At 42.3% G+C, this 17,054-nt stretch overlaps 1 protein-coding gene across 4 annotated transcripts in view; it reads left to right on the top strand.

The window, feature by feature from the left end:
• LOC108512045 (olfactory receptor 51E1) overlaps positions 1-13,800 on the top strand; it is a 19,083-nt gene extending 5,283 nt beyond the window's left edge. For 2 of the 4 annotated variants that reach the window (XM_017847121.1, XM_017847200.1), the window contains one exon: positions 10,926-13,800. In XM_017847121.1, coding sequence (XP_017702610.1) covers positions 10,926-11,921 — 996 coding nt within the window. In that variant the 3' untranslated portion in view covers positions 11,922-13,800. Of the gene's footprint in view, positions 1-2,296; positions 2,396-9,065; positions 9,129-10,925 lie in introns of those variants that run through there. The other 2 variants (XM_017847282.1, XM_017847340.1) reach the window with 2 other exon arrangements.
• Positions 13,801-17,054: the final 3,254 nt, after the last annotated feature.

Consider the following 17,054-nt stretch of genomic DNA (forward strand, 5'->3'; position numbering starts at 1 on the left):
TTTATGTGTATCTGGTAAAATGCTGCCACTACCTTTTCTTTATGTTTGTAATACATGAATGTGGTGCATGAGTGTGTGGAATGTGTAGTATTGTGATGCCTGTATCTTTCAGCGTGTTTGGGCATATGTCTACTGTGCATAATATTTGTGATGTAAAACCATTTTGTGCAGTATCTGTGTTATTAGTTATAAGTTGGTGAAATGTATGTCTGAATTCTGTGTGCATATTGTTGGTACTGATGGCATTTTAGTGCATATGTCTGGTATATATGTTTTAAGGTAAACTTTCTTTGTGTGTTGGGTGTGTATTGTGTGATACAAGAGTGGGAACAGCATCTGTATTTCTGAGCATTGATTGATGTGTGGTGTCTGTATGTATCTTGGAATGGAAGAGGGAGACTGAAGAAGTCTGGCTGTGAGCAGCAGAAATAATTTCCAAAGTTGAGAGATATGACTCTAAGATGCCCAGTTTCTCAGCCTGGGGTCAGCCTGGGTGATAGCTCAGTCTGTGGGAATGAAAGGAAACATGGTGCTTCCTCGCTCCACGTTTTCACAGGCCAGACCACACCTTCTTCATCCTGAACACAAAGATTTCAAGGGCTTTTGTTACCTCTTTCCACCTTTCCTGCCTCTGCTATCTGAGGCAATGGCCTCCATAAACCCTGCCCTCCTGCCTCAATAGCAGGTCGTGGTATGCTCACCTCTCCCTTCCCGTTTTGGCTGGTCTGCCAAGCATGTATAGGCCTCGGTTCCCCGTCTGTACTAAAATACAACAATTAGCTGGGTGTGGTGGCGTGTGCCTGTAGTCCCGGCTAGTTGGGAGGCTGAGGCAGGAGAATTACTTGAACCCGGGAGGCGGAGGTTGCAGTGAGCTGAGATAGTGCCACTGCACTCCAGCCTGGTGACAGAGCGAGACTCTGACTCAGAAAAAAAAAAAAAAGCCTTGGTTGTAGGGAGTTTCTCCTAATCCCTCTGGGAAAGCAAGGGTGGAGGGGAAGCCAGTCAGTCTCCCTTCTGTTGCCACATGGAAACTCCCTTAAGGCAGGAAGCTGAAAAACTGTAGCATTCACCTCATTATTCATCTTGTCTCATGTCTCACTGCCCTTCCACATGTCTCACTGTTACTCCATATTGAATGGAAGTAGAAGTCCCTTTGGTATTTTTTAAAGTCTTTGCCATGTCTAAGTTAATGAGGTTAATGGAGGCAGCAGAGATGGCTCCGGGGTTCTGATAGCAAGTGTCAGGCTACAGGCCCTGTAGGCACCAGAAGCTCTTGTCACCAGTAATTTTGATGTGGTCTGAGTTAGAATGGTCTGGTTTGCCATTATCTATTTTAGCATAGCTTGAGTTAGCATGTCCTGTGTTCTGAATTTGAAACTTACAGTTGTGAAACTGATCAGTAAAAAATAAGGAGAGAGCAACTAAAAATCATGTTGTTCTACTTATAGATGTAGTTTTTACTTATTTCAAAATATGAAGTATTTAGTTTTACATTCAAATTGTTCTCTAACTCTCTAAAATGTTCTCTGACTATTTTTGCCCTTAAGAGACAAACCAGATGTCATTGGTCTTACATGCCTGGTGTTGTGGGTAGGGAGGGTTAAAGAAACCATGTCTTCTGTCCTCAGCCAGAAGTTCAGTGATCTAAGGCCAGAGAGTGGATGGCAGAGGTACTGTCCCTGGGGGCCTTGGTTATAAGTTAGCCAGACCCAGGGATCAGAGCCTGGGAGACAAAAAAAGATGTGGCCCTAGGGCTTTGGGGAAAGGAGGATGGACCCAGTGGATTCCACACTCAGCAAGAACCTAAACAGGGTCCACCAAAGGAGAGAAGGCAGGACAGAAAGAACACTTCAGGATGGAAATGGACTGACACTTAACCATGGAGTGTCTCTGCAAACTTCCTTTGCCATTCTCCTGTTTGAGTTTGATAAATCTGAGAAGAGACTTGGAGAAAGACCCTCACGAAGACGCTGGCTACTAATGAGTTTCTTCTAGCTTTTTTCTACTCACTTTCCCTATCTAACTTCACATTGGGAGTTGGCATGAGGATCCCAGCGGCCCATCGGGGAGGACTCTAGAGACCCCTTTCCCCATTGCCCCTCCTCCCCATACCCCCAGGCATATCCTCCCAGGGCACGGAAGCTGAGAAGCAGTCCAGAACCACAGTGGGCTAGTGAGGGGTACCTGCTGATGTACCGTTTGGACAGCATTCTGTCCTGCCTTGCAGGAAGAAGCAGAAGGAGGGAGGGGGTAAGGCAGAGAATAAATAACCCTGACAAGGGAGGTCCAAGGAAGTAGGCGGAGACAGAGAGGCTGTATTTCAGTGCAGCCTGCCAGACCTCTTCTGGAGGAAGACTGGACAAAGGGGGTCCCACGTTCCTTCCATAGAGTTGAGGTGAGTGCAGGAGGCCAGGGGCATGTCCAGGTGCATGGGTTACTTGCAGCTAGGGGTCTCCTGTTAGACTTGCTGAGTGCATGAGAAGCCAGGCTGTGAAGAACCAGAAGTGGGAGATGTGTAGGAAGCCCCTGACTCAAAGAATGGGCAGCCTTAGTGATCTCTATGTTTGTGCGATGAACAGAAGCATGTGGGTGTTGGAGGTAGCCTAAGGGTAGTTTTCAAACAGTTTTTCAGCGATTAGTTTACTAGTATGCCCATCTAGAGGCTGGCAGGGACTGACGTGAATGAGGACAGAGGACAGGCTGGGCTGGGGTTAGACTGGGGCTGCATTGGGGTTGGGTTGGGGTTTGGTGTGTGAACAGGGTGAACGTGATTGAAGCTCAGTCTATGACTGGGGATCAGGCTGCAGCTGGGGTGGAGGTGGGACTCTGAGTGAGGCTGGGCTCATTCTATGCTGTACATCAGGAGTCAGGCTGTGGCTGAGACTGGGACTTAGTAATCTTCCTGGGGCTCCGATCTCAGCTTGGTCTGTGTCTAGGATCAGGATTCAGTCTTCAGCCCATTTAAAAAGTAGATTAGTGTCCACACGGCAGCACCCCTTGCCTTGTACTCTTTACCCCAGCTACACTAAGTCACTTTCACCTTTCCAAACAAGATCTGTTCTCTTTCTCTCTGGCTCTTTGTATTAGCCAGGATGTACTTTTAAAAACAAACTAGATCAGGTCTGTTGCTGAAATTCCCCCCGTCACTCAGAATTAAACCAAAGCTCCTTGCCATATCCTGCAAGACCCTGTTACCTGATGAGGTCCTTGCCCTCCTCTCACATCACCTTCTCAAACTCTCTTGTGCTCTTGATGCTCTGGCCACCTTGACCTTCTTTTCATTCCATGAATTCCCCAATATCATTCTTCCTGGGGGACCCTTTTCTCTTGCTGTCTTCCCCGGTTGGAATGCACTTTCCCTGGATCTTAGAATGGCTGGTGTTTTCTCATCACATGTCACATCCTTAAGAGAGGTTTTTTCTGACTCCTGTCTCCAGTATAAGTGTCCTGCACCCATCTTTCTCTGTCCTATCAGTCTGTCTTGTCTTTCGTGCCCATATCTTCATCTGAAATTTTGTTTACTTACTTCTCATTATTGGCCTCTTGTTATATGAGCTCCATAAAAGCCATCATCTTGTCTGATTTATCTACTGTTTTCTCCAGTTTTGACACTCAATATGTTTTTGTTGTCTAACTGAATGCTGCTGTGCCCCCACCCCATTAACTGCCTGTGCCGTTGCCCCATTACCTGCCTGCAGCAGGTCCTGCAGTCACGGATCAGATGTCACCTCCTCAGGGAAGCCCTTGGAGGCTAAAAAGCTCACTGAGCTATTGTTGTCTTTGCTTCTGAGGCCCTTTTGCTCACCCTTTTCCCAGAATTTATCATAATGTGCTGTGATGGCTGCATGTTTGTCTCCATTTCTCCCCACCCTTGGAAGGCTGGAACTATATCTCTAGTACTCAGCGGAGTCTGGCACAGAAGTCCGTCAGTGATTGTTGAAAAAATGAGTGCACTGATCAAAATCCCACTTTGGGCATTTCCCTTGCCTTACATTTGCTTGCAGCCAGAGTAGCTCTAAAGGGAACTGGTAACTAGGCGCAGCTTTGCAGATCTTTAGAACACTTATCTGTTCCTACTCAGGAAGTGGAGGAGCAGAGACCTGAACCCTAGGAACTCTGCCTAGAGGTGATTTTAGGTGGTCAGGCTGACTTGAGTGAGCAGGGTGGGGTAAGGGCTCACTTTGCTTTCTGGGAGTTAGAAATTGCTCTGTCTCATCTTTCCATTTTCATCTTGGCCATTTTAAGAAGAGTAGCCAACATCTTGCAGGAGTTCATCTGCTTTATTAAATACAAGCAAGGTGTGGGGCACAGTGGATGCAGATAATTTGAGTGGAAGTAATTTTGGGGCTACTACCTTCACAAAATGTTAGGGAAGGGGCTCTATTTAAGTATCAATTGACAAGCTCCTCCAGTCCTTGCCAGCCACAGCATTGCCCCTGAGGTCTGCCTTCCCTCTCTGTGCCTGGGAATAGGAGCCAGAGGCTCCCAGGTATGTCTGGGCTTCTCTCCAAGGACATTCTTTTCTAAATATTCCCAGAGGCAGACAGCAGCACCAGAGGCCCCCATTCCATTGCTCTGGGCATGAAACATTCTGTGTGTTTAGCTCAGATAATGACAGTGACAATGAATCTCCTCCTTGTTCTCCTTCCACACTGAACCTTAGTGGGGAGAGCTGGTCATGTGTCCTGAGTCCAAGCGGGGCCCCTGGACTCATGGGTCCTCGGTGTTGGATTCCTGGGAGATTAATATTGAAATAGTGCTTACAAAGCAAAGTCCCTTCTTAAGGAGACATGGAGAGAGGTAGGGCAGTAGCTTGGCATATTGTAAAGCAATAGATTTAGCACTAAGGGCTCTAACTAACCCTCAACATCCTTATCTGTCAAATGGGATTAATGATACCTGCTTGACAGATGGATGAGAGGCTCTAATTAGACAATAAGGAAATACTTGGTAGAGGACAAGCCTTTTAATCTCCATTGTGGGGCCTACCCATGTTACAGCCTTTGGAGTCAGGGCTGAAAGAGGAGGTGAGTGCCCCAAGTTCCAGTGCAGAAGAGTCCTCTTTGCAGCCCTCTTGGTTTCCCTTCTAAGAGTATACCGAGGGCAGCTGTGCTACTTACCAAGCCCTTCTTATGTCTCGCCCTTTGGGTGGATTTTATTAGCTTTCAGAAGGTGCAGCAAAATTAAAGGCAGCCTAGAATGAGGGAAAGTGGATAGGCCTTGGTATAAGACTATCTAGGTTAAGTTTCTGCATTGCCAGTCACCTGTTAAACTTTGGTTATGTTATTTAATGTCTTGGAGCCTCAGTTTTCTCACCCATAATATAGAAAGGATCCACAGTACTCACCCATAATACAGAGAGGATCCATGGTGCAGCGAGAAGGGATGTTAATGACTTTGGCCCCTTTGCCTGAAGTTCTAGGTTAATCATGGTTTCTCTGCCTTAAACCTTCCCTTCCCAGCAGATTGAATTATATACCCTCACCTTCTGCAGAGCTGTCCCAAGCTTACAGATAATATTTATACAGATGACACTGTATAATTTCTGTCATTTTGTAGGTGCTCAATAATCCATGTTCATATTATAAAAACAAAAAAATCAGGTTTAAAGGTGACCTCATTGTTCTCTTGGGTCAGAAGAGATAGGGCTAATAGGCTAATGGTACCCCTCACTGAGTTCTGACTACTAACAGCTGCTCAAGCTGGAAGGCCATCTGGAAGTCATCTGGTCCCTCTGCCTGTCTTGTGGAGGGACTGTGGAACATTGGGCCGCTTCAGGGCTGGCCAGTCTGAAGGGTGGCACCTGGGCTCTCTGGCTGGCTCCCTCTCCATCCCTTCATTTCTCTCCTGCTGTCTGGTCTACCACTCTGACTGCTTTTCCATGGGTCTATGAGAAGGAGTTCTAGGGAAGAATGTGAGGATGGGCTGGTGAGGGGGGCTGGGCTGGCATTAGGAGACAGAGTTCTGAAGCCCTGGGGGAAGGAAGGAAGAGGACTGAAGGCCTCCATGTGGATTTCCAGTCTTTACAGCTGGGAGCTCCTGTTCCCCTATTCCTGAGAAAAGGCTAAGATGTCCTTCATAGTTCCCCAAGAAACATTCCTGGAACTTACTAAAATAGTTCAACTTATTCACAGAAAATCTCAGCACAGGGCTATTCCTTGGGGATTAGAGCAGTGTGTGGGCTTTCTAAAAAAAAAAAAAAAAAAAGGCTTTTTTTTGTTTTTTTTTTTTTATTTGTCTTTTTTTTCAAAAAATTTAGTTCCAACTTCCTCCAGAGCTCAAAACCATTTCGTGAGTTTTAATTACTAACAGCTGCTCAAGGTGGAAGGCCATCTAGAAGTCATCTGGTCCCTCTGCCTGTCTCATGGAGGGACTGTTGAACATTGGGACGCTTCAGGGCTGGTCAGTCTGAAGGGTGGCACTTGAGCTCTCTGGCTGACTCCTTCTCCATCGCTTCATTTCTCTCCTGCTGTAGTCTTCTGGGGTCCAGCCTGATATTTCAGCCCCAGAGATAGCTGCCCATTTTATACTGCCTAGGCACCTCCCTCCCAGGCCAGCTGAATCTTCCTTTTTTTGATTTCTGGTATCTTTATATCAGTACCCAGTCTTGCTATTGTGAGAAATTGACTGCTAGTTAATATGTGTGTGTATGAGTGTGTACATAGAGTCTGAGTGGTGATTAAGGGACAAATTTGGGGAATTAAGAAGTATATGAAATTTCGTACATTTTCAGAGACCTTGTTACTCATTTTTGTGGAAAACAATGCACTACGTGTACTCCGATTTAGTTTTTACAATTCCTTTAGACATGCCTTATCTCATACAATTTCATGGCAGCACTGTGCAGTTATTATTATTCACTACATTTAGTGCCAAGACTTGTGTTCTAAGCCCCAGGATTGTGCTCACCACATCACTCTACCTTCAGAGGCAATAGTGTTGCATATGCCCAGCCAGAATGCTTTCCCAGTGTATTTCCTAAGACAGCACATTTTTAAAATCCTGAGTATCAACCTGCTCTGCCATGTCTGTTGATGTGAAACTGGTGGATGGTATTGATATCTGACCCTCTGGAGTACCAGAGCCTTCTTGCCAATGTCTCCAGGTGAGGGATCTTAGGTCTATCATGCTCTTAGGACAAATTGTGCTGCATGTCCACTTTGCATTTATTAGGACCAAGACCTTGCAGCTGCTCTTTTGTGTGTGTGTGTGTGTGTGTGTGTGTATACACATACATATATATATAAAACATTTATTATATTATATATTATAAATATATATATATATATTTCTCTGGCCATCTGGCTCCTTGGGTAAGAAAGGACTTTTCTGTTTGACCCTAAAGATTATTTTTATAAAATTAAAATTACTCTGCACTGACCTTCCAAACATTATCTCATCCTTCTCAAAAGTCTCTCTAGTACAGATAACAGGCAGTCTTATCTATGCCTTTGGCTGTGTTACCCTCACTAGATGTATACTAAGAGACTCTCCTGTTGATAAACCTCATTTTCATCTTCCACAAACATTAACTAAACAATTAATAAATATAATAAGGTTCCTGGTGTTCAGGAGCTCATAATTCAGGGGAAAATATAGCAATAATTATAGTTACTATTATGAAGAAGGTAAATCAAGAGCCCATGTATGTATTTAAAAAGACCTAAATAATGTTCTTTTTGAGCACAGAACAGTAAACATTTAATTATGCCTAGGTAAAAGAGGCTTAGGAAAAGTAGCATAGGAGAGAGACAGTAAGCCAGGATGTGAAAAATGAGTGCGGGAAGTCAAGGAGGAAGATCTGTGGGGAACAGTTTTTCTTGACAAGGGGATGAGAAGTAAAAAAGACAGAAAGACACAGAGTCATGGGAATCAAGGCCCTATGTTTGTGAAATAGCATGAACTCCAGTGTGGCTGGATCATAGGGATCATGGTGAGGAGTGGTGAGGGAGGAACCCAGGACCGGGTGATGAAAGACAGACCTTTAGCCATGTCATAAGAAGTTTAGTCTTTATTCTAGAATCAACTTGGAGTTTCAAGGGTATTTTTAAAAATAATAGGGAGTGAACTGGTTTCATCTGGTTAGATTGTTGGGATTTTGTGGATGAGGAAGGTTACCCTAGAGGTGTGGCAGTCAGGATCAGAAAACCTGGTTTGTATGATGGTTCAGGCCCCCATAACAGAAAAAAAGAAACACTGGAGGAAAATGGTTAACAGCAACAGATATTATTTTTTGCATACTTACTATGTGTGAGGTATTGTGTTAAGTGCTTTACATTTATCATCTCATTTAATGTTCACATTAACCCCCTATTAGGCAGGGACTCTTACAATCATTTTAATGATGAGGATGCTGAGGCTTAGAAAGGTTAAATGATTTACCCCAGATCACACAGCTCTAGAGGTTTTAGACTGGTTTTAGAATGCAAGATTGATTTCAAAGCTCATAGTCTCAATGGCTATATAATACTGCCTCTGAGAGAGTTTGTTTTTTGAACATGGAGAGTTTGATGTGCTTGAAAGATGATCAGGTGAACCCTTTTAGTAAGTCTTCAGAATTATGAACCTGGATTACCAAAGAGAATTCAGAATTCATTAAATAGGTTTGGGGATCAATTGTTTGTACAACAAAAATGGATTTACTGAAGGGGATGAGATGGCCCAGGAAGAGAGTATGGAAGAAGAAGAGCACTGAAGATACAATTTTGGAGAGGAGAGTGAAGATCCAGAAACGAAACCAATAATTAGTGATTAGAGAGAGCTGAGGAGCAGCAGGAAGGAGAGGGAGAATCTCTAAGAAGGAGGAAACTGCTCCCGGTGCCACATGCTGCAGAGAAGCTGCAGTAGCGAGAAGGGACGTTGATGACTTTGGCCTCTTTGCCTGAAGTTCTAGGTTAAATATGGTTTGTCTGCCTTAAACCTTCCCTTCCCAGCAGATTGAATTAAACTCTCTCACCCTCTATTCTACTATTCATGCTCCCATTGTTTTCCCACTAATTTCTGTCTGGTCTGAGGAAACCTCTGGGTGACGGCTTGATGCTGGTACAAAGATTCGTGACACAGCCTGAGCCTACGGAACCTCTCCTGATGCTGGCCATGAACTCTGACTTATACTCAGCTGCTTTCTGGTAACCCATGCAGAAAACCCTACCCCAGCTCTCAAACTTTCAAGGGCCAAATCAATTTAAGAACTACAATATACATGATCTAATAAATACAGGTTGAATATCACTAATCCAAACATCCAAAATCTGAAATGCTCCAAAATCTGAAACTTTTTGAGCATTCAAAGAGAATGCTCACTGTAGCATTTCAAATTTCCAATTTTTGCATTAGGGATGCTGATCTGGGTATGTATAATGCAAATATTCCAAAATATATATAAAAAAAAATCCCAAATCAGAAACACTTCCGGTTTCAAGCATTTCAGATAAGGGCTACTGTATAGTAGGAGCACATGAATATTTGTAGATGCAGGAAAGAAAGGGAGGGAGGGAGGGAATCAGTTCACTCTTAACAGAGACATACAATCTGAGATGACCCAAGTCTCACATTTCCCACCTCAGTAATATCAAATCATTTTTATAGTCAGTTTCAGTTAGTTTGCAGACTGAATTCTGCTATAGGATTGATTATGGCTCCAGTGCTTCTAATGCCATCACCCCTCAGGGTTTGTATTCTAGTTGTATCACTCTCACTCTCTTGGATTGGGTGGGTCTCCTAGAAGCAGAACCTGAGGTGGGGGTTCTTGTCCAAATGACATATTGAGGGAGTACATTGCCATTAGAAGAAGAAGGAGGGAATCCTGGCAGCGCAGGGGAAGAAAGCTAAGCAGGGCTGTGGTCTCAACTGGAGACAAGCCTCTGGCTGGTTCCTTGGGAAGCTCTGAAGTACAAATTGCATCAAAGTGTTTGCTGCACCCAGAGGCAATGGGGCTGGCCTTTGGTACCCCTTATGTCAGGCAGCCACTGGCCTCTAGATGTGCATCATGGGGGCACAGTGTAACCTCCTGGGTGAGGTGCCTCCCATTTGACCAAGGACAATCCTCTGGAAAGAAGGGGAGCTGTGAGCCCTTAGCACTCAGTGCTCATTGTAGATGGGAGATGGTTGCACTGGCTTTGTGAATGGGATCTGGCTGGGACACCAGTGGTGTCCACTAAAGCCATCATTCTTTTTTTGAAATAAACTGAGTAGTCTGGACAAGTGTAAAACTTTGGGTGGTCATTTGGACAAGAAGGTAATGTAGAGTTAGGGTTCAGGGTTAATTTAGCGTCAGTTTTTTATTGGATTACTGTTTATCATAATAAAATAGAATATGAATTGTGAGTTGAATATCATCAATTCAATCTTTAAGATTGAAATGGTTATTAAAAGGTCAAATATTAAGTTAATGTTAAAGTTAGGGTTAAGTCTAGAATTGGGGAGATCATTAGATTTATGATGGGGTTAGGTTTCAATATTAACCTGTTACTACTAGTGTTGTTACACTTGGACTGGAATTTTTTCTTAAAGATAGTCTAATGATACGCTTAGAATTGCAGTTAGTATTAAGCATAGGGAAGCATAAAAGTAAGCTAGGATAGAGGAAATGATTAGATATTTTTATCACCTAAGGTTCTTTTATATTCAGCCAGTAGCCTTTCTTTGGAGAACTAAATGATTTGGAATATGCTTAAAATTTTTGTCTTAGTCTTTCACTTGCTGCCAGGATTAACAATACAGATGGGGTTAGTAAGTAGGACTGGATGAATTTGTGTCTGGTTCTTGACTTATGTTAGATTATGTGAGACTGCATTTAGAATATGATTAGAATTTGCATAAGAAATGGAATTAGAGTTTGAGTTAGAGAACAGGACATCAGGATAGAGTGAGGTGTGGTATTGGGATTCTTATGGATCTGACAATGGTTTATGTTTGCATTCCAGCCTCTACCTGCCTGGTGCTGGTCACAGTTCAGCTTCTTCATGATGGTGGGTCCCAATGCCAATGAATCCAGTGCCACATACTTCATCCTAATAGGCCTCCCTGGTTTGGAAGAGGCTCAGTTCTGGTTGGCCTTCCCATTGTGCTCCCTCTACCTTATTGCTGTGCTAGGTAACTTGACAATCATCTACGTTGTGCGGGCCGAGCACAGCCTGCATGAGCCCATGTATATATTTCTTTGCATGCTTTCAGGCATTGACATCCTCATCTCCACCTCATCCATGCCCAAAATGCTGGCCATCTTCTGGTTCAATTCCACTACCATCCAGTTTGATGCTTGTCTGCTACAGATGTTTGCCATTCACTCCTTGTCTGGCATGGAATCCACAGTGCTGCTGGCCATGGCCTTTGACCGCTATGTGGCCATCTGTCACCCACTGCGCCATGCCACAGTACTCACATTGCCTCGTGTCACCAAAATTGGTGTGGCTGCTGTGGTGCGGGGGGCTGCACTGATGGCACCCCTTCCTGTCTTCATCAAGCAGCTGCCCTTCTGCCACTCCAATATCCTTTCCCATTCCTACTGCCTACACCAAGATGTCATGAAGCTGGCCTGTGATGATATCCGGGTCAATGTCATTTATGGCCTTATTGTCATCATCTCTGCCATTGGCCTGGACTCACTTCTCATCTCCTTCTCATATCTGCTTATCCTTAAGACTGTGTTGGGCTTGACACGTGAAGCTCAGGCCAAGGCGTTTGGCACTTGTGTCTCTCACGTGTGTGCTGTGTTCATATTCTATGTACCTTTCATTGGATTGTCTATGGTGCATCGCTTTAGCAAGCGGCGTGACTCTCTCCTGCCAGTCATCTTGGCCAATATCTATCTGCTGGTTCCTCCTGTGCTCAACCCAATTGTCTACGGAGTGAAGACAAAGGAGATTCGACAGCGCATCCTTCGACTTTTTCATGTGGCCACACATACTTCAGAGCCCTAGGTGTCAAACTTCTTTTCCATTTGAAGTCCTCTGATTCAGATTTTAATGTCAACATTTTGGAAGACAGTATTCAGAAAAAAAAATTTCCTTAATAAAAATATAACTCAGATCCTTTCCATTTTACCATGCAGTCCAAATCTAAACTGCTTCTACTGATGGTTTACAGCATTCTGAGGTAAGAATGGTACATCTAGAGAACATTTGCCAAGGTCTAAGCATGGCAAAAGGAAAATAAACACAAGAATGTAATAAAATGAGATAATCTAGCTTGAAACTGTAACTTCCTCTTCAGAACTCCCAACCGCACTGGATCTCAGAAAAAGACTGTCTTCAAAATGACTTCTATAGAGAAGAAATAATTTTTCCTCTGGACACTAACACTTAAGGGGAAGATTGGAAGTAAAGCCTTGAGAAGAGTACATTTACCTACATTAATGAAAGTTGACACACTCTGTTCTGAGAGTTTTCACAGCATATGGACACTGTTTTTCCTATTTAATTTTCTTATCAACCTTTTAATTAGGCAAAGCTATTATTAGTACCCTCATTGTAGCCATGGGAAAATTGATGTTCAGTGGGGATCAGTGAATTAAATTGGGCCATACAGGTATAAAAATTAAAAAAAAAAAGACTTCATGCCCAATCTCATATTATGTGGAAGAACTGTTAGAGAGACCAATAGGATAGGGGGTTGGAGATCTCTTACAGAGTCTTACATTTTCTAGAGGAGGTATTTAATTTCTTCTCACTCATCCAGTGTTGTATTTAGGAATTTCCTGGTAACAGAACTCATGGCTTTAATCCCACTAGCTATTGCTTATTGTCCTGGTCCAATTGCCACTTTACCTGTGTCTTGGAAGGAGAAGTAATTTCTAGGTTCACTATTATGGAAGATTCTTATTCAGAAAGTCTGCCATAGGGCTTATAGCAAGCTATTTATTTTTAAAAGTTCCATAGGTGATTCTGATAGGCAGTGAGGTTAGGGAGCCACCAGTTACAATGGGAAGTATGGAATGGCAGGTGTTGAAGATAACACTGGCCTTCTGAGTGTGACTAGTAGCCAGAAAGTGAGGGAATCTTCAGGACTATGCTTTATTTGGGGCTTTGTGTAGTATGGAACAGGGACTTTGAGACCAGGAAAGCAATCCGATTTAGGCATGGGAATCAGGCATTTTTGCTTCTGAGGGGCAATAGGTTTCATCTTCAACAGGATATGACAACAGTCTTAACCAAGAAACTCAAATAACCAATACTAAAACATGTGATCATATATGTGGTAAGAGTCATTTTCTTTTTCAAGCCTCAGGTTCCCTGATATGGATTCCTATAACACGCTTTCATCCCCTTTTGTAATGGATACCATGTTTGGAAATTCCTATTTAATACTTGTATTTGCTGATGGACTGTAAGCCCATGAGGGCACTGTTTATTATTGAATATCATCTCTGTTCATCATTGACTGCTCTTTGGTCATCATTGAATCCCCCAGCAGAGTACCTAGAACATAATAGTGCTTATACTCAGTACTGGTTACTTTTCACCAAACCTGATTCCTTCCATCCTGAACACATAGCCAGGCAATTTTCCAGCCTTCTTTGAGTTGGGTATTATTAAATTCTAGCCATTACTTCCAATGTGAATGGAAGAAACATGTGCCACTTCTATACCTGGATCATAAAACCCTCCCATGTGCAGCCTTTCATGTTGACATTAAATGTGACTTGGGAAGCTATGTGTTACACAGAGTAAATCACCAGAAGCCTGGATTCCTGAAAAAACTGTGCAGAGCCAAACCTGTCATTTGCAACTCCCACTTGTATTTGTTCCAGGCAGTCGGATAAGTGAAAAATAAAGTATTAGTGTGTCAAGTCTCTGAAAATGATTTTGTTGTTCTTAAAGCATTCTAGCCTTTTAAATAAAACACAAATTTAATAGTTGTTGAATAAATAGATTAAAAACTAAAGGAAATAATAAAACTGAAAACTGAAGGGCTCAGGAAAGACTGCTCTTCTTCCTTTATGCCTACATAAGAGGTATGTTTATACCTACATAAGAGGTATAAATTTATCAAAGAAGGAAGTATTTCCTCACACTAGCATAAGTATCACAAAGTCCTTATTAATCATTATGACATCAAGCTGTGTCTCATATAGGTTTCTATTAATTTGTTTTGGATCACTTCCATCCCAACTTCTTAGGAAACTTACATTATTGTCTCTACTCCCTCATGGATATTCAACCTTGCTCTCTCAAATGAATCATTCCAAGCATTTATCATGTTCAAGTCCCTTTCCATATTAAAAGCAACAATGATAACAACCAGTATAAATCTGTTTAAACTCATATTCCTTCTGTCTCTTTCCATTAATAGTCAAATTTCTTAGAGAAGTTATCTATAACTTACTTTCACTTACACATCTCTCATATAACTCTTCCATTATTCCAGTTTAGTTTTGGCCTTGGTGAAACTACCAAATAACTTTTACTATACATCATCAGGAACCTCTGTGTGTCTGAGGTTTTAGTTTTTATCTTCCCTGATTTCTCAACAACATTTAATATAGTTGACCACTCTCTTTTTTGATACATTTTCTTCCTTTGCCCTTTGTGGCATCACATTCATGTTTTTCTTCTTGTATCTCTTCTTACTTCTCAGTTTCCTTCTACTCTGCCTGGTGAGAGAATATGGTATAAAAAGGCCTCAAATCAGGCCTCTAATTCCTACACAATTAATACTTGTATTTGCTGCTGGTCTATAAAATTTGAGTTAGTGGCCTCTAATTCGTATGCAATCACACATACACACACACACACACACACACACACACACACACACACCACTCACTTTGCCATTTGTATATCAGTGACTTAATTTGTATCTTTAGACTAGACTATTGGGCTAGTCTAGAGCTCTAGGCACATAGGTCCAATGGCCTGTGTAACCCAGACATTTGGATGCTTCCAGCTCACAGTGTCCAAAAATCAAACTCATGATATTCTTTATGCAATTATATTCATTATTCATGTTTCATCTATCAGTTAATCTCACCACCACTTATTCTGATGTGCAAACCTCAAACCTAGGAGTGAATCATGGCCTTTTCTTTTTCTTCTCTTAACCTTCATATTTAATTCCAAATAAAGTTACATAATTTCTACTGCTTTTGTAACTTTGATCCCATATTTCTCTTTATTTGTACCACTACTTCCCTAGTTCAAGCCACAATAAATTCATCTGGACTATTTTGATAGCCTTGTAAGTAGTAAATTTGTATGCATTATAGCTGTAATTCAATCTATTCTCTGCAACACAGTGTAAAACCATCTTTCCAAAGGCAAATGTGCTCATGTCAAAACCACTCTCTCCTCTGTCTAAAATGCTGTTAATATTTCCCATCTTTTTGGTTGAACCCATTTCTATTTTTAGTCTTCTCTTCAACCACAGGCTCCTTGCTCACTGACTTCCAGTCCCACTGTCTTTTATTTCATTCCTTGGTTTCACCATACTACCTCCTTCTACAAGCTCTTTGGAGACATGGTTTTTTATGCCTAATACTCCTTCTCCTAAACATTCTTTCCCAGTTATTATTATTATTATTTAACATTCGGACCTCCGCTTAATTATTGTTTCTTGAGAAAAATCATTCCTTACACCTTAGGGCAGGTCAGATACCCTTATTTTATACGTTTATAGAGCCATCTATTCTTTTTCTTTTATTTGTTTGCTTGAGATGGAGTCTCATTCTGTCGCTCAGGCTGGAGTGCAATGGTGTGATCTCGGCTCACTGTAACCTCCACCTCCTGGATTCAAGCAATTCTCCTGCCTCAGGCTCCCCAGTAGCTGGGATTACAGGCATCCACCACCACGCCCAGCTAATTTTTACTATTTTTAGTAGAGACAGGGTTTCACCATGTTTGCCAGGCTAATCTTGAACTCCTGACCTCACATGATCCATCCGCCTTGGTTTCCCAAAGTGCTGGGATTACAGGTGTGAGCTACCACATCCGGCCAGAACCACCTATTCTTAATTCACTTATTTAGTCATTTTCATAGGCAGAATTCTAAAATGGCCCTACAGAAATATCCTGCTCTGGTTTCCAGAACCTTTGAATATTATGAGATGTCACTCCTGGGATTGTGTTATATGCTGTATTGCACAACTGGATCTTCATATAGGGATATTATAGCCCAGTGGGCCTGATCTAATCACATGAGACCTTAATAACAAGACATTTCTCTAGCTGGTGACAGAAGAAGTCAGAGATATTCAAAGCATGGCAAGGATGTGATGTGCTGTTGCTGGCTTGATGATGGAGGAGTACGTGAGAAGGAATGTGGGCAGCCTAGGGAGCTGAGGGACGCCAACGGAGAGCAATGGAAAAGTGATCCCAGTGGCACGGCTTCAAGGAACTAGATTCTGTTAATAACCAAAATGAAGGTGGAAGCAGTTTCTTCCCCAAGGCTCCCAAATTAGAACCCAGTTTGCTGAAACTTTTATTTTAGCCTTATAAGAACCCAGCCATACTTCTCATAAGGCTAAGAAGCTCACCCATACTTCTGACCTTCAGAATATGAACTAATAAATGGGTATTGTTTTAAGCTGCTTCTTTTTTTTTCTCTGCAGCAACAGGAAACTAATGCAGTCACCAAATACATTCTTAGTGCTATTAAAATAAGTGTGAACCCAGCACTCAGAATGCAATGAAGAACAAAGGTGGTTTAAACACTTCTCTCATGGAATGTCAGTCCCCTGGGGGAAGAGAAGCCTAAATGGATAGTGCTTAATGCTATTGCAAATTTATATTTCTTTGTAAACATATTTAATTAATGTGTATTCCTTCCACAAGGATCAAGTCTGGTTTTGGTAGCATTGTGTTCCTGTCCATCATGTAACAGAGTGTCTGGCTCACTCAAGAAAAAATAAAAGAACTATTTGTTAATACATGAAGAATAAAATGCTCCAAGTCAGATTGCTGATATGAATGAGACAGTTGTGACAGAGTTTGAGTAAGTTTTGTTTTCCTGACTCTTAAGCTCGTGTTCTTAAACACTGTAACATAAAATCCTACTTACCCAATGCAGACACTACATACTGAGATCTTGTGAAATCGACCTCACACATAGTGTTGTGG

Source organism: Rhinopithecus bieti, unplaced genomic scaffold (genome assembly GCF_001698545.2).
Source record: "Rhinopithecus bieti isolate Rb0 unplaced genomic scaffold, ASM169854v2 scaffold_648, whole genome shotgun sequence".
Taxonomy (NCBI): Eukaryota; Metazoa; Chordata; class Mammalia; order Primates; family Cercopithecidae; genus Rhinopithecus; species Rhinopithecus bieti.